This window comes from Patiria miniata, unplaced genomic scaffold, assembly GCF_015706575.1.
Source record: "Patiria miniata isolate m_02_andy unplaced genomic scaffold, ASM1570657v1 HiC_scaffold_30, whole genome shotgun sequence".
In the NCBI taxonomy this organism is placed as follows: domain Eukaryota; kingdom Metazoa; phylum Echinodermata; class Asteroidea; order Valvatida; family Asterinidae; genus Patiria; species Patiria miniata.
This window is the reverse complement of record NW_024037070.1, coordinates 9258372-9285981: the sequence shown is the minus strand read 5'-3', so window position 1 is coordinate 9285981 and position 27610 is coordinate 9258372. Positions and strand designations below refer to the sequence as shown.

The following is a 27610-nucleotide window of genomic DNA, read 5'->3' as shown; positions in this document are numbered from 1 at the left end:
GGCAGGCACTTCATCCATAAATGTACCGGTATACGATGCATGCTAAGTTTTTTAAAATTGAAGTATAGACTTTTTTTCACTTGATATTCAATATGGAAGCTATTGACCTGGTAAATAACCAGAGAATTTCAAAAGGTCAAAGAGGCATGACCCATGACCTCGAGAGAAAACCTGCAGTCACTTCGGACAAACTCCAAATTTCCCCTGAAAATTACAGGATGTCTAGACATCTAGATGTACGGAATTCAATTATTTTTTAATATGCTGTATACCGAGGTGGTAACATGCTTGAATTCAATGCAACTTCAACCAATAGGTTTCCAAAAATGCACGCTTGTTTCACATTTAATTAAATTTAATTAGGTCATACACATTCTTCTTGAGGCGACTCAATCTCCTCATAAGATTGTTTGCGACCTGCATGTAACAGTGCGAACTCAGTAATGACGTTGCTCACCAGGTTAGTTTCCACACAAACTGAGAAAAGCCTGTTTGTCTGCATATAGCAATTTTCACAAAACTCTTCTTCTAGCCTACAGTACAGTTACATTGTACATGCATAATGTAAAATACTACCACTGACGATAAACATCTACCATAAAGCTAAAATATAGACGAGACAAGTAGGTGTACACGCTGAAACCTAACACATGGTACAATTTATACTGGAAAAAACAACAACATGTGCACTACAATGGCAGTTGGCTGATCTGAACAATGACACTTTTGAGTCAAACTGTAGAATACAGAAGGCAACATTTCCCTTTTCCCGTATAGCCACTGTTCCTATAATGTTACACTTTTTAGGCAGGATTGTATGAGATGTTTACTTTTGCAGACAAAATCCCTGTTCTTGTCACCAAATTTACAAATTTACCAAACTTTAATTTACCAAACTTTCAGGTGTTTGAATATTTGTAATTTCTCATGGCTCCAAATTCAATGAGGTAGTTTTTGCCACGGAGAATTGGTCTTCCCTACCCAACCTGCAATCAGATTTGAAGACCATCTTTTAATTTTTCCCTTTTCTGAAGCTAAATTATACTGCAGAAATACATGTAGTTGACAATTATATTGTTAGTTCTGCAAAATATATCTTGGTCAACAAGATGATCATGGAAAGAGATTAACATCCACTGTAACAAAGTATTTCACACGTCACTCGATTTGTGACCATAAATTGACTGTTTACTGTACTACACTGTTACTATGACGCTCTTTCTGTTTCAATAATGTTTAAATGACATGGCCTTACCAATACAATACTGAATTCACTAAGGCCTTAAATTTACAGACATATGACCTCATACAAAAGAGAGGAGCAATTTCAGGCAAAGACCATTAGTCGACTGATGGTCGATTTGTGAGGTAACTCATGCCTGTGCATTGATAGCAATGTGTGAACGTCTCTAGTCAAACGCTGGTCAACATGTCATCATGACACTTCTTGATCCTGGCTCCCTGCTGTGCATTATGATGCACGCAGCTAATGGTAACCAGTGATGCAACCGTGCCCTGGCACTCTGGTTCCAAATAGTCGACAACAGTAGTCCAACCATTCGAGTGAAGTTAGTCCAACTATGGTTTAATTCAAATAGTCCTTGCTCGAATTTGATTGAGAGTGACTTTCACTGGTGTCCTGATCATGGAATGTTGTTAGATGTCAATATCTGATGTGACTTCATCCCTGGTATCCTGCAGAGCCAGGTTACCAGAGCTAAAGCTGAAGCTGGCAGCACGCTTCTTGGCTAGCGTGGACGTCGTAGTGGGCATACTCCTCAGTCTACATTCAAATAAATAAATTTAAAATAAAATCGGTAAAATGGAAGACGCATTCAAAGATTATGATTGGCAGCTTATTGCCCTTATATAAGGCTTGCAGACCATTGTTTGGCACACAACTGGGTTTTTCAACGTTTGTCTAAACCCAAACTTTGTTGGTTTTAGCTAAATTCTGTCCCCATAGATCTGATCACAATTCAAAGTGAATGATCTTAAACACAATCACACATTAGGTGGTGCTATCTGTTGTGGTATATTTGCCGAGAGACACATGATTTGGCCAACAGGTGGATAATTTTGCTGATAAAAAAATTAATGGACGCCCCCCCCCCCCCCCCCCCCCCCCTTCTAGCAATGCCCGTGAATAAATCGAAACAAATTCTGACCAACAAGAAAGATGTCGAGTGAAACTGATGACTTACCTTGCTTGTAAGTGTTCTACCTGGACGGCCATATTCTCATTGGATTGTTGGTTCTCTTCAAGGTTTCGCTGGAGCTTCCTGACCAAGTTTGTCTGCTGATCAACCTGAACACAACAATTAATAATAAAATAAATCTAATAATGTCTGAAGCTTCATTTGAGGTTGCATTTGGCAAAGTTAATTGTTCATATTTATGAAATTCTCCTTGATATTTGTAACAATATAGTTTCCATATATTTGAAAACATAGTTGTAATACTGAAATGTACTAGACACCAACCTTTTCAAATAATACCTTTTTTAATTCAAATAATTTTTGGAGCAGTTTTGCACAGGTATAGTATAAAAAAATGTCTGGTCAAGTAATGTCTTTGAGCTTCTTGCCCCTAGTCTAGCATTTTACATGTACGAGCCCTGACAATCAGCCCAAATTTAAAGATTTTTAACAAAATACAAATCTGTAAAAATTTTCCCAAAGAAACATTTTTAATGATCCCAAATATAAATAAAAAAGGGACCTTGTATTCCCCTTCAAACACAAAAACTGTCAGTAATTTCAAATTTGAAATTTACAAAACACAAGAATATAATCCCATCCAAGGACATTTAATGTAAAAAACCTTATTTTTTTGCCAAGGTGCTGGCTAAGTGTTTAATTGTCTAAACACAATGTGGAAGTTTTGCTGATAACTTTAATTCAATAAAACATGGATTGCCATCCATGAATCTTCACCTCATCCTCTGCCTTGGCCAGCTCCCTCTTGAGTTCATCCACTCGTCCCCTCAGTTTCTTCACCTCCACTTCGTGTTGCTCCGCCCGTCTGAGGGTGTGGTCCAGTTCCGCCACCTTCTCCTGGAGGAGTTTCTTGAGTTTCCCCTGGTTGTGTTTCAGCTCTCCCAACTCCTGTAGAAAACGAAGGGAAAATTGGGAAAATGCAACTAAGGAGTTCTCAAATCCAGAGGCAAGGTGGGATTTCCAAATCTTAGAATTTTCTCCGGTGTTTGCTTCAAGAGATTTTATAAGCCCCTAGTCATGGGTCAAGACGTTGTTGTATATTGGATATGTTGTGCCCATTCTTGAAAATCACGCATTCTCGAGAATGGGCATGCACATTCTCGAGAATGGGCGCGCATTCTTAAGAATGAGCGCCCATTCTTAAGAACGAGCACGCGTTCTTAAGAATGAGCGCTCATTCTTAAGATTGGGTGGGAATATCATGTGCACAATTTATGAATTTTGCCCAATCTTAACAAACATTGCATGACATAATTATGTTAAATGAATTGTATAGCGGTTAAAAGGGAAACAATTCACATAAAGAGGAAAGAAAATGTGCTATGCTTCTGTACTCGTATAACTACGATAATTTGAATCAAATTAAACCTGTTATTATTGCTTTTTTTCTGCCCACTATGGGAAGTTTTGTAATAACGGAGGACTGGGAACTAGTCTGGGAAGTGCTTTGTTTAGGCTAGACAAGTTACAAGTCCCTGCATGTATCATATGCGTGCCACGAAAAAAAACGATGTCCAGAAGCTGCAAAAATTGCTCTTTTGACTAGATAGAATCCAGCTCTGCGACGTTATGGTGGGATGTGAACAATAAATTGGTGGCAATTTAAATGGGAAATAGCATTAGCACTATGGGATGTCGCAGTATTCATTCTCATTCTTCACATTCTTCATTCTTACGTCCCCCCCTCCCCCCCGCTTTTATTATCCCCAAAATCAGAATTCTTTGCACTAGTATTATTATGTCTCTTAATTTTCCCGGTCCCCCCCCCATATTAATACGCCTTTACTTATCATATCCACTCTACTTTTCAGCGCCTTGCGTTGCAACAGTATAATTATTGAGAATCAGTGAACGAGGATTCAGCTAGACTTGCCAAGCGCAGCCGGTGCTCGGCATCGACAAGACCGTTATCTTGTCGCGCATTCTCGAGAATGTGCGCTCAATCTGGAAGAGTTATTTTTTGCCAAGATTGAGCAAGGATCCAGTTGCACATTCTCAAGAATGTGCATGCCCATTCTCGAGAATGCGTGATTTTCAAGAATGGGCACAACAGATACATGATCATCTGCCGCAAGAGGGCGTAATCACAGCGAATCACTGTCACTGCAAATCACATGAACCGCTATTGCAACAACGTCTGAGAATCTTATAACATTTCCCCATGAAAAATGGGCAACCTAGTGTGCTTGTGTTACATCTGCAGGCAAATACGGTCCACTTTCGGTCGCAAGCGTACTACATACAACAAAAGAGCTGCCATAAAGTTGCACAAAAGTCTTGTAGCATCTTGTATGCTACTGGCTCAAAGTTTGAAGTTTTGTTCGGGGCTATTATGCAAGGTGTTGAATGTGCACTGCACACATTAGGTAGAACAGGTGCGCATGCATAACATGACTGCTACAAGATTCCCAAGACGTTGTGATGGTAGTTCGTTTGTGGGTGACAGCGGTTTATTTTAATAACGCCCTCTTTCAGCGAGTGATCGAGTATCCAATGTACAACGTCTCGACTGAAGACTAATAGGCCCTTGGCATGGGGACCCAGGCATGCAAGCTATTTGGCTATTAGGAAAAGGTAAAAAAGTACCCCTCCCATCTTCACCAAACACACCTTATGTTTCTCCAGCATGTTTTCCTCCAACGTTTTCAGGTTCATCTGCAGATCGGCCGCCACCTGCTTGTTCTTCTTGGCCAGATGTTCCTTCAAGTCAATGATCTCTGCCTTCAACTTCTTATTGTCTCTCTCCAAGGAGAGCTTCTCTGTCTCTAGGCGTTCTCTCTTGCCCCACTCCATGGCATTCTCTGCCTGAAGACGCTCCAGCTGCGAGAGTATTTAACAGCCAAAGTAGCCGCAGCATTAACAACAATGCGCTCAACAGTGTTACTGTCTACTTTTTTCTCCCAAGTCCCAAACACCCATTCAGGAATTGCCACTATGACTGTCCACAAGTTATATGTTGGCTTTAAATATCGCCAACTAGTTGGGTGCATTTAATAACCTAGAAGGTCATTTTCATTTTCTTATCGGAACGGGGCCCGTAACTACACTACGGCCAGAATTTTAGAAGGTTTGCGGGTGTTGCCTGTCCTAATATAAATATGTGAGGTCCCGTCTGTAGTCTGGTGGCAACTCACCTCTTTGCGCATGTCCGAGATGCGCATATCCATGGTGGATCTGCAGTTCAACTCGTCATCAAGGTCAGAGGTCACACGGACCAACTCCCGCTGGTGCTCTGCCCTCATTTGATTCAACTGGAAAACAGGAGATTTTAAGATGAAGAAATAAAAATGAATGGAAGGTGTCATCTCAGAAAGAAATGTACTTTTAGGAAAGATTTAGCTCTGCTTTTCAAAACACAAGCTTCAGGAAAACAGGCAAAAACAATTATCAAAAGAAGGCTTAATCTAAAAAAGAAGAATTTTTTCCCCCCTTTATTTTGGCAATTATGGTGAAATAAGTAGTTGGTCAAAATAACTTCACTAAGTTTTGAAACCAAAATAATAAACATTTTCCAAACAATTTCACACTAAGATCAAAATGTTGATTTGATGAATTTAAAATTTCCAGAAATAAGTGAGTATCAAAATGTGCATTTTACTTTAACACCTTTTCTACTATGTTCAAATTAATTACTGTGTATTAGAAGTTACATGTAGCATTGATTGTAATAATATCCGTGATATTACATAAATCTTGTACATGTAACGGCAAAAGACATGCCAAATACTTATTTCTCTGTACATTTGAGCAATTAAACTCTAATTCCCTACCGAATGAACATTAGGTTTACACAATCGTAAAGGTCACTGTAACTCCACCCACCTCTTTGACCACCTGCTGCTTAGCGTCGCGGACCTCATCATGCTGATTTCTGATCACGCTCAGTTCCTTCTGCAACCTTTCGATCTGCTGGCTCAACAACTCTTTCTCACTGTGAAGAGAACCAAAAAAAAAGGTAATTTCATTTCTGTGCAGTACCATGTTGAATCAGTTTGAAATTGTTGGAAATTTCAATAAACATAGCAACACTTTGCCCAGGGACAAAAATGCATAATGACTTGGAAGCAAACTTGGAGATGGATATCTTGGAAGAATATTTCATCAAGACTGTTGATTATATAGCAACACAGGGGAGTGAGTTTGGCGTAGCTGTACTTTCCTTGCCTTCCTCTGCTTTGGCCCGGGTTCGATTCCTGCCTGTCCCAATATGTGGATTGGGTTTTCAGCCCCTTCTTGATGCCGTGGGTTTTCCACACAATATTCTGCTGGGGTTTTCCTCCCACACCTAAAACTGTAATTTCTTCACACTGTCTTCAATTTACTGGGGCCCATGGGAGACCAGTGGATTCCACTGAATGGGCTTCCCAGTTAAAGAAGAAATAAATGAATAAATAAACACATTTTCTTTTCCCTATTCATTCATAGAATTTGAGGAAAACCTCCTTGTGGATTGAGAGGGATCTGGAGAAGTTACGGTTATCCAACCAATATTTGAATAGGCTCCTTTAATAGTTATACAGGTGTGATTTATTTTCTACTTACTCTCTCTCAACTTGGATGGTCTTGGTAGCTTCCTCCATTCTCAGCTCCAGCATGATCATCCTCTGGTTGACCATTTCATCTGAAGGGGTTTGCATCTCCCTGACCTTGCGACTAGGGCTGCCATTGGCTAAATGCTTCCCACTGGAAGACATCGGTCCATTTTCTGCACCGTTGGTAGGTTTGTGGGTTGGGCTTCCATGGGGCGTACCCCGATGATGGCTCGGACTCTGTCTGGTGGGATGACGCGCACTATCCTGAGCACTTAGAGGTGGTTCTGAGTCTGCCAAAGACAGGTGGTTGTTCATTTGTCCCTTCAGCATGACGCTTTTGATGAAGTCTATGTCTTGGCCGTCACCTTCAGGTAATGTTTGTCTCAGACTGCTTGTATCCTTCTCTGGGAGGTAATCAGGGTTGTCCTCAGTCACGGGGCTTTGGATCTGCAAAGAGGTCTTAGCCTGTTCGTGCTCCAAGGCCTTCCTTAGTCTCTCGTTCTCAACTAGAACTTCTTGTTTGTCACGCTTTAGAGCTGTTGATTCTTTGGCTATGACCTCCAGCTTCATCCTGAGTTGCCGCACTTCTTCCCGCGCCTTGTTCCGCTCTGCCCGTACCTTTCCCCACTTCTCACGCCAGTTGGCAGTGCAGTCCGACCACCATCGCATGGTCTTCTCCATCTGGGCGGCCCGGGCTCGGGCTTCCTCTAACTCCCGTAATCTCAGCTCCTCCTTGTCCTCCAGCTGATTCGGATGGATGCTTGGGGGAGGGGTGGAGCTATTACTAGATCGCCCCTTGGAACCGTCTCTTGACGATCCCAGACTGCCCATGCTGTGAGCATCAGTCTTGGCACTGCGGGAACGACGGGAGGAATCTCCGGCATGTTTCGGCGATCCGTTGACTGGCGTGTGACTCATGATGGCACTTGTCACTCCTATGTCAAATGGTTTATTAACAACCCGTAAAGCTCTAGCGAAACACTGAGAATATCATTCCTGTTTGTAGAGAGGAAAGGGGCCAGAGAGTAGCACTAGGGTGCAAACATGGAGATCTTAGAATCGCTTCATATCTTGAAGGGTTGAAAGTTCAAGACATACTGTGCCTGCTTTGGAGACATCCATCACTTCTGAGCATCTTGATATTGCCACTGTGCCACATCACACTTTTTTCTGGACAGGAGAAAAATGTAACAAAATGGAAAGAATGAGTACTTTTAATAAATGTTTTGATTGACAAAGAAAACCGAATGAAGCAGAATTGGAGCCTACGGCTTCCAACCTATCATTTTCTTGTCCTCAGATTTTTAAACATTTTTTTCCCCAACAAGCCAACCAGACCTTTCCACCTACCGAATGAAGATTATCAAATTATACCATCAGACATGTCATACATGCCAGGAAAAAAATTAATAAAAATATGGAAATTCAACACACACACGTACATGTACATTCACATGTAAAATTGCAAGCCAATACCAGTAGCACAATTCCCTTTAAGAGTCCAACAAATATACTAAAGTATCAATGTTATACAGTTGGAACTACGATCCAGAAAATAGACAATGAGGTCTAAGTTCTCTCTTGATTATGGGTAGAATTTGAAGAAAAGAAATGTGCGGAGTAAGTCTAAACACATTTAAAAAGGACTTGAGATGAAGTCCGAGACAATTTACAAATATTTGTACATTTCCTACATATCTGTAATAAGCGGTATCAAAACACTTATTCTTCCTTATTCAAAGTACTCAACACAAGTTAGCGTTGATGTTCAGACTTAAATGTACAATGTTATTGCATTTTTTTTCAGCGAACAAGGGACTCAGGAAAGTAGTTGACTAGAACACTGCAATTACAGCATGATTGATGATTGTTTATGACACGTGCCATGCATCCAAAGAGAATAATTTATGGATGTTAGGTGAATCACTAGCCTACTGTATATCATGGTACATGCATCATAATACATGCCTAGGCTGACATGAATGGTGGTCATGTACGTACATACATGATTCCCTATGCCTACTGAAACAATTATCTTGGTGTGTGACGGTTATTAAATTGTAGGTTGAAATTTGGGCTTCATGAAAACAAGGACCTTGACCATAATTGTGCTGTGCTTGTTACTGCCTAACCATGGTCCATGGCCTAACATACAACATGAGAACACATGAGAATCTAAGAAGGTTTGAGAGTAATGATTTCATTAAGTACATGTATCTGTAGACAAATTTCAAATTTGCATTGAAACCGAGGGCCCTGTGCTCGCTTTTGCTGAGGATTAAAATTGAAAAAAGCCCTCAATTCATACAATGGCTTGGCACTGAGAGCCTTGGTTTCAATGATAAATTGAAATCCATCAATTAATTGCCACAAAAACATTTGCAGTAAAGCATGAAAAACAAACAAAGCAGAGTATGTAAGCATGTGTACTGTTCAATCAAAATCAACCTGCCGAATTAGGGTTAATATAACTTCGGATTCATGAACAAAAATGTCCCAAGCTACATGTATACTTTCTTGCCTTATTTTAACGGGAAAACGTACGTGACTAAATAGGGCCACAGTTCCAACAAGTGGTCACATACATCACTTCACCTTCGCAATACCTCTGACTAGCCCTGAGCCAGATTTAACCCTTTCTAGTGGTAAATAATGTAGGTCACAATTGAGCTCTGAATGCTACAAAATTCACATCCACAAATGGCCCAGAATATTTCTGGTGTGGGAAAAACGTATCATGGACATTCAAGAAACAGGACTGAAATGGTAACTTGTTATATTTTCCCCCCTTATTTTTTTATTGAAATCAAAATTTTTGCTTTTAACTTTCCCATATTAAAAAAAGGACATTTGTTCACATGCCATTAAAATTAATCTTTTATTAGTTTTAAATGGTCAATGTTGTTTACATGCACATGTACATGTACGGTACAAACGTTTATGCACCATGTTGATATTTTTATACACTCATGCACGACAGAGCCTGTTTATCAGAGCAAATGATGCAGGTATGGATCACGGACGACTGGCTTACATAATCACCTTTTTACAGCACAGATTTTCAATGATGCATTTCACATTTTACAATTAGGTGTGTGCATCGGAACCGGGTACCCGAGTACTGACCGCTGATGTCAGGAACCGGTTCCAGATTATGACATCATGTATCCATAACCAATTTTACGTATTACTTAGTAACTTCTCAAGACAATGCCCTCACTTTTCACATGTAATGGCTGCTTATTTAATAATAAAAAGCTGTCAAGAAATTAATTTATGTATCTTCCATACAAAAAATGTCCATACCTTGCACACCACTGTTGCACACACTTTGGTTTCCACGGACATGAAATTTTTCTTGTAAAGAAAACAATGTATGTCAGTCTCCTAATCTGACCGAACAGAGACTGTACCCAAGTCCACAGTGTTGTGTGATTAAGAAAGTGCAGCACTGCCGTGCATGCTAATATCTATTCCTTCCCCCCTTCTTCCGTGACTGTATACAATGTCGGCTTATGCAAGCAGTCATGCAGACAATGATGAAATGCCTCACCGCGAGGCTAGCCACACTCTCGCCTTCAATTTGATGAGTCAGCCCTCTGGTCACTCCGCGAAGAAAAAGAAGAAAAAAAGAGCGCGAGTGCCACGGGAACAGGCGCGTGTGTGCAAAAACCATTTTTCAACCAGCCTAATTAAATTTGTAAAACTACGTAATGCAATCTGCGATGACAGAAGGGCGAATAAGAATTTTTTTGCAACATTACATGGTGGTTGAGTTTAACACTGATGGTCCTTCCTCCTGTCAAGAAACCGACTTCCTTAATTTTAATTTTCTCTTTCTTAATATTTTCAATTTTAAAGGTTACAACTGAGATGGAAGAAAGCATTTTTTTCCTTTTAAAAATCACATCATCTGAAAATCCAATATATGGTCTTTGCTGATGGCTTGTGAATCTTGACATATTTAATTTTTCAACTTCTTTCTTGAAATTCTAATTGAAATTAAATTACATTTGCAAATTCCTGTAAGTAATGTATTCTAATTCCTAATCCTCCTTGATCACGCATTGAAAATAAAGCTTTCAATTCTAACAACTAGGGCCGACTACAAGCAATGTGCAAAGTATCGCGGCACAATTGTGGCGGCAGTAATTGGCCATCTGTCGCCAAAAAAAAATTAAATGGAAAATGGCGTGTTTGGAAACCATCTTGTATTGTGCTTTCTGAAATTCTATCATTCCTGTATGATTATGTTTCAAGATAATTTTTACAAAAATATCTGGTTTCATGAATGAAATACAAGCATGTAATTTCAGCTCTTGCTCACTCCATTCTCACTTTAAAAAAAATTACAAAAAATATCTACTGCACACTGAAATGGAAGAAGATACATGTAATTACTTTACAAGATAATACAATTACATTGTACAGAATACAAAATGTATCATTGTATTGAATGATTTGTTTGTTGACCAACAGTTGTAAGCATTTACTACCAAATTAAGGACTAAGAAAAAAAAGTACTATAACATAGTGATTATCATGATCCTCCCCAACAGGGAGATTTTCATCCTAATCCTATCCAGGAAGGAAAGCCCTTTTAATCTGATTGAAATTTGCAAACAGGGGGAACCTTTCCACTGTGATGAATTCCTGTGGTAAGTAGATTTGTTCAAATACCAAGTGTCCTATAGCCAAGGCTTCAAAATATATGACACTGGCGACAATAAAAAGAGATTATGGATTTCCTTCTTAGTTCACACAGCAGTAGCACACTACAAAGGGTAATGGTTGACAATTAAGCCTTTGAGTCTGGATGTAGGTGTAGGTGAAAGCTTTCCAGAGGGACTGGTTGGGCAAATAGCCGAGGCAACATTTTTCCACAAATTTACAGAATGTGCAAAAGACGCAATTGATTGATACGACCTTTCCAATGTCCATCTTTCTTTTGAAATTAAGCGTTATATCACAGAATCTGTCTGTACATGGACTGTTATTCGGACAATGTGTTTAACAAAATTGCAAATTTGAAGTACAGAGAACAATGATAGCAAATGACGTTTTAGATTTATAAGCCAGATCAAACATCCAACAAAAAAAACTTATATCGACCCTATCTCCCAACTGAGTTTTACTAAGAACAGTACCAAGTCCGCCGAAATCTATCACTGACTCAGCTTCATATAATGCTTCAGGACCAAATCCACTGAAATCCACCACAAATCCACCACAGCTATAGGTAGATTTTGATAGACTTGGTACTCATGGCTTGCCTACCAAGGGGGGGGGGGGGGGGGTTGATAATGTTGGGAAGGTTAGGGTTAATATAAGTAGAACCAAAATTATCCTATTATTTGTGCACATGTACACATTTGTCCCAAGGGTATTGCAGTAATCCATTAAAATGACCGTTTTTCAAAACTTATTATTACATGGCCCATGTATGGGGCTAAAATTAAAAAATACACCTTTAATTATCAAGGATCAACCAGAGGAATTTTGTGAAACATCTTGAAAAATACAGAACAGATCCTGTAAAGGATGCAGCATTGTTTATGCTAAGTTGCAGACTATGCTGGAATACTGGGAATAAATGCACTATCATGTACTACTCACTTTTGATAATCGAAAAATATTTATTAAAACAATTTTCAACTAAGGTTACAGAAAATTATGCCAAGTCCCATTCATTCAAAGGTTCAACCTTATAAATTCTTTATTTCTGGTACTGTACATGTACAGGTAGAGCCTAAATGAAGCAGTTGGTTATATAAGTATCAGATCACACTATGACCATATTTGATGATGGTCAATAAAAAAGGCAATTTGAGTCAATTTAATCTACCCAGGCACTTCACAGAATGCCAACTTGGCATACTTAATCAGCTGTGGGAACCACTAGGCAGGCATTAAACTTAACTGTAGTCTGTACTTGGCTAGTAATATAAAAAAAAATCCATTGTTTCCAAAATCCTCTAGTATTTTCACACTGACCAAAACCCCACCCCCGGGCACCACTGACTGTTAAAGAGTGGTTTTTATTTAACTGACAAAAGGACCAAAATCTCCACCCCAGGGGTCATACAAACGTGACCAAAACTGACGTACGGGTACACATGCACATACTTTACTCCCAGCCTGAGTGGGTAACGTTTGGTCAAGAATTAAGCAATTTCTGCCCAAAGGCATCCACATTCATTCAAATTGTAAAAATACACAGTTGTAGGATTTTAAAAGAACTTGATTTTGAGACTGAGGAACAATTTTGTGTAGAATGCTGTACCCTGATGCCACTTTTTTCACCATAACACTACCTTATTCTGAACATTTAGAACTCTCAAAACTGTGTACTAGTCCCAAAACTTAAGATTGAAAAACATGCAATACAAGGAAAAAAGACTTCAAATGGAACTCACTTGGCTTCACTCTCAGGTGCAAAATGTTGAAGAAAAGTCTCCTTTAAAAATTGAATTGAGATCTGAAACTTGACTGGTAAACACTGACATGACTGAGAACCTTATCTTTGCCTGTTGGGAATTTGAGAGAATTTGGAAAAAATGTTGCAACCTGATGCTTACTGACGCCACTTCAGTGACTGTGTACAAAGTCTGTGGAGAGTCAAAACAATTTCTAAGTATTTCCTAACAAAATTGGAAATATTTCTCAGTCCCAGATTCATGTCTTATCATCATTTTTGCATTGAATGACTTTCATTGAGATGACATATGAAGAAAAAAGTGGCATCAGGTTGCAACATTCTTTCCGAGAATTTTGTCAGCTAAAGAGTAATAAAGTTGGTCTGATTTTTTTTTCATGTTTTTCTGCACTCAGGGTTCCACAGATTTCACCGCATGATCAGTTATAGACCAAGTAACTTGGGCCCAACTTATCACCTTCATAACAGCGGAAAATGGTCTGCCGGTTGTAGGGCCCAACTTGAATGGCAGACATGGTGTTTTGTTACAGATAATTAACGACTTAACCATATACAAACAAAAACATAAGTTTTCACCCTGAAAACAGCCACAGCATTACTAAATACATCACCTGAGATACAAGTTGTTATTGTCACCAACTAACTAGTAGTAGTTTGGTAAGTCTACCTCTGTGCCCCCCCCCCCCCCCGAAAAAAAATGTTGCAACCTGACACCACTTCTGCGTTTGTGTAGAAAGTCTATCATTGTCTATGGAGCTAGAGTCAAGAAATAATTAAGTATTTCCTAACAAAATTGGAAATATTTTATATTTTTCAGTCCCAGATTCATGTCTTATCATCATTTTTGCAATGAATGAGCTTCATTGAGATGATATATGACGAAAAAAGTGGTGTCAAGTTGCAACATCCCCCCCCCCTTCCCCAGCCCCCACCCCCTTTCAAAGTGGATTTTGACTTTTGTGCTCTTGCTTAAATTTAGGGAATCAGGCCCAACTACTACTCCTAGAAATATGAGGCTCCACGTAGTGGAGCCTCATAGGTTCAGAACCCCGCAAAATTGTTGTCAGCACAAAACACCAATTAAGTACAAAAACGTCCATCCCAACGAAGCCGTTTCCCACAGAACCGCTGCACAGTTTGCCCCTAAACTCCGTACAATACCTCATGACATACTCACGCAATGTGCACCCAACAAACATCGGTGGATTCTGTCGGTTTTTGCAAAAATGATGGAAAATATGCCCTTTCCGCACTGAGCCAACCTAACACTTGAAATTTGCACGCGCGCAGAATGATCGCAGTCATTTTCGGTCCGATCGCTCGGAGCGCGCCGCGGGGGGTATAGGAGCGGAACGATAGTATGTGCATGCGTACAAGTGCGAATACGTACCCCCCGCGGCGCGCTCCGAGCTATCGGACCGAAAATGACTGCGATCATTCTGCGCGCGTGCAAATTTCAAGTGTCAGGTTGGCTCAGTGCGGAAAGGGCATATTTTCCATCATTTTTGCAAAAAACCGACAGAATCCACCGATGTTTGTTGGGTGCACATAGCGTGAGTATGTCATGAGGTATTGTACGGAGTTTAGGGGCAAACTGTGCAGCGGTTCTGTGGGAAACGGCTTCGTTGGGATGGACGTTTTTGTACTTAATTAGTGTTTTGTGCTGACAACAATTTTGCGGGGTTCTGAACCTATGAGGCTCCACTACGTGGAGCCTCATAGTTCTAGGAGTAGCCCAACTACACTGTACCAAGTACACGATCGCCAAAATTTTATTGGGAATTGAAATGACGGTCATTTGCAAAAGTAATTTTTGAGCGGAACTAAAAGTAAAACATTGGGGGGTCCTAAACCAAACTACACTGACAGGCATGACCAGATGACAGGCTCACTCAATTATAACAACATGAAAAATTCACACTCGAGACTCGAGTAAAAACAAAAAACCCCATGAAGGTATTGGTAGGAAATCAAATGGGCCTACCTCCTACTCCTAGAGAAGTGAAAGCAGAACTAAATTACCCATTGACATCAGTACGTACAAGCACGCAACACCCTTCAGATAACAGACTGATCACCAAGAAAATGGTGACATTTTAAGGAGTTCTTCGCACCACCTCCGACGTCTTCCGCGCGAGAGAATCGGGTATCGTGCCGAGCTTTTTGTATGGAATTGAAAAGTTGCAATTTTGCATGCATTTTGGCTGGTTGCATACGCACATTACCTTCATACGTATTTGTGCTAAGCCAGGTACCAACGTTATCGAAACGGGGACGTGATTACCAAAATAGAGGGCGCTCTCACTGTCTGTATTTTCGTGCAGCTCCGATTGTTTGCCGGTTGCTGCTTGTCCGGTGCTTCAAAGTTCAGAAATATTACGATAATTTCATTCTTAAATATGACGAGCTCACTCACGCATGCACAGCGAGTTCTTCGATTGTATAAGAAGTCAGCAAGGCATTTAGAATCATGGATTACTGACAGGTAGGGCCTAATTAATTGAAATAACAATGTGCCCATTTTCCGGACTATTGATTTTGGAGGCCAATGCCGTGGCCGTGACAAGTGTATGGAGAAAAAAAACCTGTCTACATTTCAGATTTTTTGCCCATGAAACCCCCACCCCCCTGTAAAAATTCCTGGATCCGCCCTGGTAATACTTTGCACAGTTGAGTTGTCTCGATGTCAAAGTCGACTTGTCTCAACGGACGACTTGGTGAGTTGTCGCACCAGTCGAGTTGTCTCAGCGTCGTGCTTGTTCAGTTGGCAAATTGTTCACTCTTCCTTCTGTTTGACTGTTTTGCCCCTCTGATGCAGCAGCTAATGATTGACTTTTTAAAAATAAGTAAGTTATATGAATTGAGGCCTGAGGTGATAGTTCTGCCTGCAGTGATGCATATGTGTACGGTTTGTCCTTTTAATCCAGGCCAACGTTCCGCTACGAAGTCACGCTATTGAGAGCCCGATTTGATGAACACAAGCATGAAACAAACATGAAGAAAGCAGGGCAACTTCTCAAAGATGGAGAGGAAGAGTTTTGGGAGAAGCAACATCCTCAGCCATACATATGTAAGTGCAAAGAGGCAGTAGCGTGACTGGCGTCACCAGGGGTATGACAGAGGAGAGAGGGTGCAAATGTCCCCATCAACACCAAACTAAAGCTTTGAAAAGTAGCTATGATAGTCCACAAGTCTCCTGTGTTTCTGATGGCCTGAATTTCATAAAAGACCTTATCAAGAAAACTGGACTAGTAGTTAAAGAGCAACATTAGTTGTGTCTATGGAAATTTACTCCCACTAAAAGGAATGCCCAATAGCTTGTTGTTTGACTTGAGAGTGGATGACATGTGATTGACATGTGATAGTCATGTGATAGTCTGGCTGTGACTTATGATGGCTTGATTTCATATCTGGACCAATCTTACCTTTGATATTTTATCACCTTTTTTCCCAATTCTCCCATTTCTTCTGTAGCACTTGAATCATAGAACATCTTCATTATTTAGTTCTAACCTCATGTGGTATTAAGGCTCTTATTTATTTTCATGTTATTAATTTTTTTGACAATCTTGTATCTTTTTTTCAGTTATTGATTCTCCTGGAGGCACACGCTATGAGCGTAACATCCCTTCCCCGGAATGGGTGAGTTATAAAGTCTCTTTAAGCTGTAGTTTTGTACAAAGGAAAGTAAGAAGGGCCTATCAATACAAACCCTCCTATCTTTCACACACTTAATGTTTAGATTCTTGTAGAAAGGATTGAAATGGCAAGCCCTAAAAATGTTGGTGCATTTCATGTCAAAGATTGTAGTGGCGGTTTATATGTTAAAGGTAATATCGACATTTGCTAACATAAAAAAAGTACAAAAATATTACAAAATAACTTACTTGATTGTAAGTGAATGATAGTCTCAAGCATCCTGTGAAATCATGGCACCTGGTGTGCTGTCATTTTCAAGAAAAGTGGAATTTTTTGTATCAATTTCCGACGATGGTCGGCCAACCATCGTTGGAAAAAAATGACTTTTATTCAAATACTTCCCTCAATTTAGTCTGATTCCCTGACCTGACAATTCCCCGATATCTATAAATTGCTCAGTTTCGTCTGAAGTAGGGTCAGGGGACCAGACAACAAGAACAGCATTACCTTTAAGTCTTAGAATTTGTACCCATTTGAAATACATGCTTCTGTTGAGTTTCCATTTTACTCAAAATTCTGTGTCAGGTTCTGAATTACTGGCATCCATCTGAGAAGGCACGCTACCCAGCTTACTTTGCCCGGAGAGAGAAACGCATCATTCAGGAGGAAGCCAGATGGCAACAACTGGTAGAGGAGGAAAAACAACTACTAGGACAAGGAGCTGATCAGGGGAAACCCCAGTCAACGTGACCTATGACCTATGACCTCTATCATCATCCTCCGCTCAGAGGATTGTTACATCACCCTCCTGTACATATCACTGGCTCGAGTCATCGTAAATCCTGAATTTCTGTTTACTGTTTATCATTTTAAACTATTGTCATGGTAGAATCGATCTTTAGTCTAAATTAAACTTTCTAAATTTAATGTTTGAAGTTGGGGGGGGGGGTCATTGAAGTCTGTTTTCATAGATTGGATAGAGTGAAGTCTGTTGTTGACATAAGGAGCATACTATTCCACCTGTCGTCCCATTATCTCTGAGTGTTTGCCAGCAGCCAGGACAGTGATACCAGTAGAATTATTGCTGATATTTTTGCTGTGCATAATTAATTTTTTGCTATTAAGTTGGCTTTACCTCATAGGATCACAGTGTTATGCATTTTCCTAGTGGTGTGTGTTTTAGCATAGTGAATTGAAATGAACTCCTTTTTTCAGGAAATCCGGCAACATACTGTAAACCACATCCTGTGACATTTCTGGTACACATAAGGATGAGAACACCCACAACAAAACCTTGTCAAGTTTGAACCTGTGAATGATATAACTTTATATTTGAGAGTTGGACCTTATTCTAGTTATGTTTTTGCAGTGGTTTCATCGTAAGCCCATAATAATTTTGAACAGTTTCCTCCAATCTTTGGTTAAATTTAAAAGGATTGGTGCGAACAACGCAAGGAATTGGGATATAAAAAAAAATACAAATTTCTGGATTTTACAGAATATTGTTTCATTTAATTTAAAAAATCAATCTGAGTAAAGATTGGGAAAGGTTGCTCTGGTATACCATTTATATAAACAGAAAAAATGTTGGCCTGATTGAGAAAGTCTATAAATAAAATGTTCTATGAAAACAGATTGCTCATAATTATGACAGTTGTGTGTTTGTGTTATGTTTGCTGGTTCCAGTCACTTGTGTTTTATATTACCTTACCTCACCTTGGCACAAAATTTACCTCAGATGACTATACAGGGTGAGTTAAAAAGAAAGTGACCGAACAAGAAAAAAATATAAAAGAATATGTGGCTCGCTCCATTTTGTAAAAAAAACCCACACAGGCATGAAGTACATGTTATTGACTAGTAACTGTGAAAGTTTCACATCATTTACATACTCCATTTCCAAGTTACGTCTCTTTTAATAGGAAGATCACAAAATTCAGCTGTCCACCAATGATCATTTACCGTTCTACGATCTGATGAATACTTATTAAATACAATGAAACATGGACGTTTTCCAACCTCGATGAATTGCGAACAAAATCACCATTAATATTTCAGAAAAAAAAGATGACTTGTTCCTCATATTCGAAAACACAAAATCTGACAGTAAAAATAATGTTTCAGTTGTAAATCATATTTGTATTTGAATGCTTGTGTGTAATCTGTAATTCTCAGTCGGCTCAATAACTTCCAATGGCATTCAATGGACAGCTATAAATAATATGGATTCTTTGAGTAAAACGTGCATTACTTCTGACAGCATTGATTAATTTCAGTAATTCTTTTTTGGGGGGATGAGTGGAAGAATATGCTGTTTTAAGATATACTTCATTGGTGTTTCAAATTTGATTGCTTTTTAACCCTAAAGAGGCCGGGGGCGGAATCCGCCCCCCCCCCCTCAACATTTTCCGTGATAGCCTCTTAAACAATTTTTTTCGCGACCCGAGCTGCTATGACTTTTTAGCCTCGAGCTTTGCGCATCTTTTGATACCAAAAACATAAAAATCGGACCACGGGTTGCCGCGTAGCGAAAAATTTTCCCGCACTACGCGCCGTGAAAACTGCATTTTCGCATATACGTTGTGTACACAGAGCAGAATTGCAATTCGTACATATGAATCATTAATTGAATGTCAGACAAGTCGACCGTTGAGACAACTCGACTCGGGACAAGTCGACCGTTGAGACAACTCGACCGTTGAGACAGGTCGACCGTTGAGACAACTCGACTCGGGACAACTCGACCGTTGAGACTGCTCGACTTAATGGAGCAGAAAAAGTTGCACAAATCTGTGGCAAGACCGATCACGGGTGCGGCGCGGGCATACTCGATGTACAGAGGGCGTCGCGTCGGGCCGGTGCGCCCCGCCCGCCCGCGAGGACCGGGCCGGGCCCGGCACGCGGGCACGTCGACCAGCGCGGCAAATGGGTGCACAGGCCCGGCACAAACGATGTCACCGTGCACGGTACGGCCACGTTGACCGGCAAATGGGCGCACAGGCCCGGCAAAAACGATGCCACCGTACACGGTACGGCCACGTCGACCGGGGATGCGCGCACGTGGCCTTGAAAAAAACGAACGATGTGCACGGACAATCACGCTGCGCTATATCGGCTCTGTTATATGCAACAAAAAAACTCATGTGTCATCACTCCCAAACGGCGATCGGCCGCCGTCAAAATCCCCGGTACTATCCCCGAAACTAGGCCCAAAACATGCGAGGCGACTTGTCTCAACGGTCGACTTGTCTTTCCATTTATCGCACATACGGTCGAGTTGTCTCAACGGTCGAGTTGTCTCAACGGTCGACTTGTCCCGAGTCGTGTCTCAACGGTCGACTTGTCTGACCCCCCATTAATTAGCCATTTGACTCACCCTGTACTACCAAGACCCCTTTTTCTAGACCAAATTGGCCTGGGACGGCCGGACCAGCTTTAGTAGGGTTGCCCCTGGTCTTGTTTTATTGTGAAAACATGATTACATGAACATAATGATTTGCCACAAAGATAAAATGAAGTGGTGAGCTGTGTCAACCAAATTAAGCATCAGATTTCAAGTTTTATAGGGGATAGTTTTCTTAAGGTGAAGATCCACAGAAATGCCTGTTAATTCTCGTAGAAATGAAAATGGTTGTCTGATGTATTCATAATCATATTGAACAAATTATAATCCCGAAAAAAAAAAACTGGGGTGTGACTTTTGGAAAATTATGTAAAAAATATAATCTTCACATTTATTCAAAAATAATTCTCAATTTTCCCGTTTTGTAGCCGAGGAAGTTGATTGAGCAACGATCGTACGACGAAAGTTGTGGTTATTTCCTTTGGGGGCGTGTACTACGTGTATGCATGATTCATCTACCCTTTTATACCTGCAACCGTGTAGATGATGTCAGCATTGAATTCAGGGAACTTTCCTTTTCCTTAATTTCAAGACGTATAAATGATCACAAGCGCATGTAAATAATCGTCAGAGGTCCAAAACAATATGAAATAGAGAAAAATAAACTGATAGAATTGGACATAAATTCTGACATGAAATGTATGTTAGTTTTGCCAATGCTCAATCTGAAATCAGGATGAGTCTGATACCATCCAATTATTCGTGGTAATTGATCACACCGTGCTTGGAGACCAGACCCCAGTGTAATAAAACTTTAACCGGAAACTTTCGTCAACCTTTGGTCACTGTTCGCGTTTTCCGTGCTATCTGCTGAGTACGTGTTGGTTTTGTCCCACTGAAATCATAGTGATTGTGCATTTAAACTTGATGTGTCCTCTCGTTCCGATCGAATAGGCAAACGAATCAAGTCGATAATGGGCGCGAGGTAACCACAAATCAAAACGGTAAACTATGGCTATGCGAGAAGTTAAACTCTGCCTGCTTGGGGTAAGTACGCATGTTATGGAGGTAGGCATGGTAGGGGAGGGGCTTGGGGTGGGTGGTTGGGGGGTGTTCCATGCGAGGAAGGGGGGGGGGGGGTGGCGGAACCAGTCTACCCTGCAAACAATTGGCCGATTCTTTAATGCGCCTATCAAATGCCCCCCCCCCCCTCGGAAAAAAAGGGCAGTTAAATTTTAAAACAAATTTTATTTTTTGGAGGGTGAAACCAGTCAAAACAAAAGTTTCGGCGATCGTGAAGTGTAGGGCCCCTGTTTTGTTTTGATCAAATTAGAGTCAAAAATGTTTTTTATTGCTCAAAAATCACCTTTACAATCAAAAGCAGACTTTTCTTAATGACACCTGTTTTGCAATTTTGAACAGATTCTTGGCCTTGGGGTAGAAATCACGATTTTCCCGCACGGTTTGTGCCTTGCGATTCAGCGCGCCGTGCGTGCTCACGGTACATCGCGCAGTGATCGCCATCTTTATTTACGGGTCGCGTGTTGTCGCCGCGCTGTCATCGTCATTTTAACCCCAAATTTCCCTAAAAAAATCAAAACCCTGCCCTCTATCTATGATATACCTGTTTATTGAGAATGTCGCCAACTAGTTTGGTAGGTCCATTAATTTTAAAGTGGATTTTGTTCCCATAGGAACCGGGCCCTACACTTCACGATCGCCAAAGTTTCATTAATATTTTTTTGGATATGCAAAGTCATGAAAGTGTTTTTGTTTAGTTATCCCAAATTATAAATATAACATAATTCATTATTCATATCAATTGACAATGAAAAATATCGTTACTGAGTAAAAAATTCCCTTTATGTTTTCAGGATTCTGGAGTTGGGAAATCCAGCATTGTGCAGAGGTTTGTTTGTGATTCCTACCAAGATTCCATTCCACCAACGATAGGGTAGGTCAAAAACAGCTGGCCATTGTAGTGGTCAGTTGTTTGCTTTCTCAGCCCTTGAGAATCACATACATAAGTCAAGTGGAAATCAACCCACCCACTTTCTGCTCAAATCTATTCTTGTTTAGATGTCTTACCACTTGACAATTGAGTTTTGCTTGAATATTTAAATAATTATATTTATAAGGCGTATGATTTTTCAGACTTTGGACCGAATCGAACCTTTGAATCTGAGAAAATTGTATGATTTTGCATAGAAAGTAACACGAAAACATAATCTGTCAGACCTTGCATCCGATTTTCAGACATTCTTGTTTAAATAATTCACAATATCATCAGTGAATTATTCATTGAAATCGTTTGCAGTTATATGAGTAACTGCTCTAAACGCTTGAACATGTCCAGAATTCCTATTTCGTTTACTCTCAGAAATGCGAATGATAAATTGGTTGAAATGTCTCTTCATTTCATTACAGTGCCTCGTTTATGTCCAAAACAATCACATCAGGTGAAAAGTCATTCAAATTCCAGATATGGGACACCGCAGGCCAGGAAAAGGTATGGAAAGCCTAATCTCTAATGTAATTTTTATCAGTAAAAGAAAATATGACTTGAGAAATCTTAGATAAATTGCCCATATCAAATAAATGGGTTGAAGATGAATGTTAATTTTGGAAAAAGCGTTATTATGTTGTTAATTCTAAATATATATATCACAAGTTGTTTAACGTAACTCTAAATCTCGAAAGGACGTTGAGATGAAACAATTTGATGGCGATCGATTCTTCTTTTCAGTATCGTGGTCTGGCACCCATGTACTACAGAGGAGCTGCAGCAGCAATCGTTGTGTATGACATCACCAGCCAGGTACCTGCATGTTCAGTGTTACAACTTCAATACATTGTCCAGTTCAGAGGGAATTAAACAAGTGGTTGCTTTAATAATTTACAATAAATGTTTCACTTTTAATTATCAAATATACTATCTTCTGGTCATTATTTGACATGAACTGATAGAGGAACTGCTACAGATCATACGTATATTTCCAAGTCCGCAAAGATCTCCAGTATGGAGGATTTTGTTACACCAACGAAGATAGACTCCAGTCATTAATACTGTTACTCTTTCGAAATGAAAATTACTAATGGTTTCTTGCACACTGGAGGAATTTACAAACCTAGTTAAAAGTTCTTAAAAGATTTGAAAGATACTAACTTTCTACTGGTCTTGGTGACAGCTGACACAATTTTGACAAAGTCGATGCTTAGTTCTGATTCATTATTTCAGTGCTTTAGCTTTCCTTGTTTTCACTTTCCAGGTGACGTACACCAAAGTCCGAGACTGGATACACGAGCTACAGCAGCATGGCCCCGATAACATCGCCATAGCGATAGCGGGGAACAAAAATGACATGGCTGACTTGCGAGAGGTTGATATGAGGACGGCCATGGACTATGCCCAGGATATAGGAGCAGTGTTCATCGAGACCAGCGCCAAAACAGCTGCCAATGTCAAAGAATTATTTGTAAACATCAGTAAGTTCTTTACTTGTTTAGCGGAACTTCTCAAAACTTGGAGCATTCCATTGGGAATACTGTCAGTTTAGGGGCACATCATCCTGAAATCGCCGAAATTCTTATGTTAAAGATTATTTACGTATCCTATTTCAAAGGTCTGGTTGAAAGGAAACCAACCTAATGGTGCACTGATCCTGAGAAAAGATAAATAAAAAACCTGTTGTTTACTTCTGACGTGGCGGACATTTTATGGCATACACGTATGTATTTCCAGCTGTAAATATGTCTCCTTATGGACATTGCCCCAGTTTCTGTGTCGGATGATTCAATGTACGGTACACGTCGTGTGTGTACACACATAATGTACAAGTACCACAACACCAATACACATACGTTGTTTCCCACACGTCCGCAGAATGCGATGCACTGGTGGAACATGTGCAACTGGAATCATGACTGACACCCTAATAACTCGATTTTTGGCAGTGAAAATTTTGATCCCCGAAATTCATTCTTGCAAGAAAAACACAAAAAATGGCCAAATTTTAAAGAATGGTTGTGTGGACGTTTATATTCTACTTTTAAATGCCCTTTCCAATTAATATCGTTTTGTAATCCATTTGGGCGCTTTCCGGGACGAAGTGTCCCTTTAAATAGGCCACTTTTTCTGGGTACAAACAGTAGAAATATCCCGTTTATTGTAGCAGTTTTAATAGTTATTCCACTTCAATCTAAAATTTAAAAAATGTTCAAGTGTATTTTCATACTGACATGGGAACAGTGGATTGCAGCCAGTGGTGTTACAGTAACAGGGATGTTGCGAGATTTTAGATGGTACCTTCGACACCTTTCCTCATCTTCAGCTTTGTAAAGGTTTCTTCAGACTTACTAGATACGATGCTTTGTATGAAGAGTCTTTGCCTCGATCATGAAAATCATTTTGCACGTCAGATTTCATTACAAAGTTTCCTAGATTAGCTCTTGACTTAGAAGATTGTAAAATTTAACCCATGTCAATTAAAAAAGTGAACTTTTATTTGTTTTTGTGTAAGAGTAGTCCACTCTGAGTGAAATTACATGTACTAGCTGGGAAGATAGGTAGATTCACTTGAAGAATAACTTTATTATTTCCTGTGTCTCTCTTTCTACTTCCCGACATTCTTTACCTTCCTCTCAGGTGAGCAACTACCGCCAGAGGTGATGCCTTACAACTCAAACGACATTGTGAAACCGGGGAGGAATCAAGGCAAGAAGAGAGGTCGCTGCTGCTAGCAGTTGCTCCCACACTGAAGGTTCGTCTGCCGTTGCCACCTATTTCTGTCACTGCTTTTTTGAATTTTGAAATATTCACCGTTTTGGTGTTAAAAACTAAAGTTGTCTTTAAGGTAAGTTTTTTTTAACAAAACCAGGTAAAAGTTAAGCTTTAACAACTTCAAGCAGGATGCACTATTGCAGCGACCGGATTACTTTGCATGGAAGCAAACATTTTTGTTTTAATAAATGTACAAATTTACAAATCTTTGTCATTGTTTAACAGAGAAACACAGTATTTGGTGATTTTTTACCAGTTCTTTCTGTTATTTAGGGAGCGGGATTCATGACTAGCACCCAACAGCTCGATTTTTGAGAGTCAAAATTTTGACCTACGAAATTCGTTCTCGCAAGAATAACACAAAAACGCCCAGTTTTTAAAGGATGGTTGTGTGGATGCTTATATCCTACTTTTAACTGCTCTTTCCATACAATTAACATCATTTTTTGTTTAAAACGTATTTTGCAGCCCAGTTGACTGCATTCAATGTTGTCCATTTTAGAGGCTGTTAATGTGCATTTTTGAATGCAAAGGTAAGAACAGTTTTACAGGTTTGTAGGGAGAAAAGAAATTGAGCATGTGGTTTGTATAACAGCAGACAATTGGAGTCTGAAATTCTAGGGGGGGAAAAATGCTAGCAAAACACATCAAACACATCCAACCTAATCATGGGTACTGCATCATGCTTATTTATTATGTCAAAGCTGTGTTAATGCAAATCAAATTATGGACATTACCTGAGAGCCATTATCATGGAGTTTAAGTTTTTTTTAAAGACTGTAAATTGATATTTAGAAAGAATGAATTTAAATGAGTCATTCTGTTACTGCCTTCTATGCACAAGGGTTTAGCGTGCATGCCAAATCGAAACCGTGACCAAATCACTCTTTTTTTTGTAATTTAAGAAATAAGTGTTAAATATGTGTTATTTTGGTGTTTTTTATACTTATTTCTGAAAGGTTTATATTGAGGTTGCGTTGGCACATAGTAGTTACATGTGAAGATTGAAGATTAATTTGAAGATTGTTTTGCAGAAAACGATTTTAAATTATTTGCACCTTGTACGTTTATTGTTTGAGGTTGCAGGAGGGGCCAGAAATTCTTCCTGCATTTGTATATTTTTATGAGTATGCCATACATGGCAACAAACTTATAATTTGTTGGTCATGACGGAATGAAAAGCCAGAACAATTAAATTCAGCTTATTTTATAGCTAATCTAACTGTCTTTACTGTAGTGAGCATTTAAAAAAGCATGCCTTTTGAAGTTTTGACATTATAACTTGCAGAAAACGTGACTTAAAATTCTACTTTATAAATCTATATCCTATATAACTATTTGCAGAACAACAATAATATAAAATACAATTTGGTATATTTAAAATTGAATGCATGTGTAATTTTGTAAATAGAGATATTTTATCTAGCGAAAAGTAGATTAATCCAATAAAATGAAAGATTCTGAGAAACTTTAGGACAAAATTTCCCAATTTGAAATATTTGCAATGATTCCATACATTAAGTTCATCAAATTAATCCATGCAGCAAAGACGTAAGGAATTGTCTTGACTTGAACATTGACTGCCTACATTCCAAAATGAAATTTTAATGAAATCAAATTGTAATTGCTGCCTAAAAAGGTTATATTATATCTTTGTATGGATTCTTTATCATTCGTAGTCTCCGAATTCAGAAGTTAAATATATTTTACATGTTGCGCATTCTTATGAAAGTTACCGAGAAGCAGTTTCTTGGCAAAGATATGTGTAATTTATTCTTGAACCTAGTGTTTGGGGCCAGGAATAAGGATTTTGATAATAGAGACAAAACCTTCACCAAAGAAATGTTGCATTTGTAAGATTTATTGAGAAATTTATGGAATTTTTGAATGGAACTAAAATGTTGCTTGAAAAATGATTTAGAGACTTATCCCTCGTATTCAATTTAAGGCGTATTTCAAAAGTAAAACGGAAATGATATAAACATGATAAGTCATTGACCTCTATAATAGATTGTAAGAGATTATTTTTTTTGATAAGTACAAAGTACATTTTGTAAATGTGTTTATTACAAATATATCCCTAAGTCCTTTTCATACTTTTCCCCTGCACTTATGTGTCCTTTGCTGTGTATGTTCTTCATTTCCTTGGGGGATAACACTATTTCCAACCAGGAATTACTTTGGTTTTATTAAACAATCCATTTATTGTAAAAAAAAAAATCATCCGATTCATGGTTTTGAAAATTTTACCATGAAGTTTAATTGCTAGGTATCAAAGAAATGTCTATACATTTGTAAGAAAGCATGTTCAAGTGAATAAAATCAAAACACTGTCATTCCATTTCAATAGGCATTTCATTGTCTTTCTCATTTGTTTTTCATGCATGCCTTCTTGTCTGTAAAAATATTTTAATAAGTAACACTGTTAATACTTATTTTGCGATTTGTTTCTCTCTGCAACCATGCGACGGCAATAAAATCACACAAAAAAAAAGGCAGTATTGATCAAGTATGGATTATTATTGCGTGACCTGACATGTTTTTCCTCATCCCCTCCATTTTTTTGTAAACTAAAGCAACAAATTGCAAAAAATACAGAAATTGAAAAAAAAAAATTGGGCCCTTATAGGCCCCCCAACTCCAAGCCGTATAAAAAAGGTT

At 39.2% G+C, this 27610-nt stretch overlaps 3 protein-coding genes across 5 annotated transcripts; 2 read left to right on the top strand and 1 right to left on the bottom strand.

Annotated features, from left to right (window-relative positions):
* Positions 1–237: 237 nt before the first annotated feature.
* Positions 238–15347, bottom strand: LOC119739292 (coiled-coil domain-containing protein 102A-like). Of its 3 annotated transcripts, none has more exons than XM_038214170.1 (8): positions 15172–15347; positions 6762–7921; positions 6042–6150; positions 5354–5470; positions 4830–5039; positions 2937–3107; positions 2205–2308; positions 238–1783 (listed from the first exon to the last, which is right to left on the bottom strand). In XM_038214170.1, exons 2-8 carry the CDS (start codon positions 7667–7669, stop codon positions 1657–1659), a joined length of 1746 nt encoding a protein of 581 aa, XP_038070098.1. In that variant the 5' UTR covers positions 7670–7921; positions 15172–15347; the 3' UTR covers positions 238–1656. The 3 variants fall into 3 exon arrangements, with proteins under 3 accessions (XP_038070098.1, XP_038070099.1, XP_038070100.1); XM_038214171.1 differs by having other exon boundaries at positions 15210–15347; XM_038214172.1 differs by having other exon boundaries at positions 15230–15333.
* Positions 15348–15433: 86 nt separating this feature from the next.
* Positions 15434–18474, top strand: LOC119739296 (NADH dehydrogenase [ubiquinone] 1 beta subcomplex subunit 9-like; the record flags this gene model as incomplete). The annotated part of the gene is made up of 4 exons (XM_038214176.1): positions 15434–15672; positions 16115–16257; positions 16774–16829; positions 17412–18474. Coding segments are annotated over 4 exons (603 nt in total), but the record flags the coding sequence as incomplete, so codon positions are not given.
* Positions 18475–20958: 2484 nt separating this feature from the next.
* Positions 20959–27302, top strand: LOC119739510 (ras-related protein Rab-31-like). Its single transcript, XM_038214485.1, has 6 exons — positions 20959–21216; positions 22044–22123; positions 22597–22678; positions 22916–22987; positions 23439–23655; positions 24815–27302. Exons 1-6 carry the CDS (start codon positions 21181–21183, stop codon positions 24907–24909), a joined length of 582 nt encoding a protein of 193 aa, XP_038070413.1. The 5' UTR covers positions 20959–21180; the 3' UTR covers positions 24910–27302.
* Positions 27303–27610: the final 308 nt, after the last annotated feature.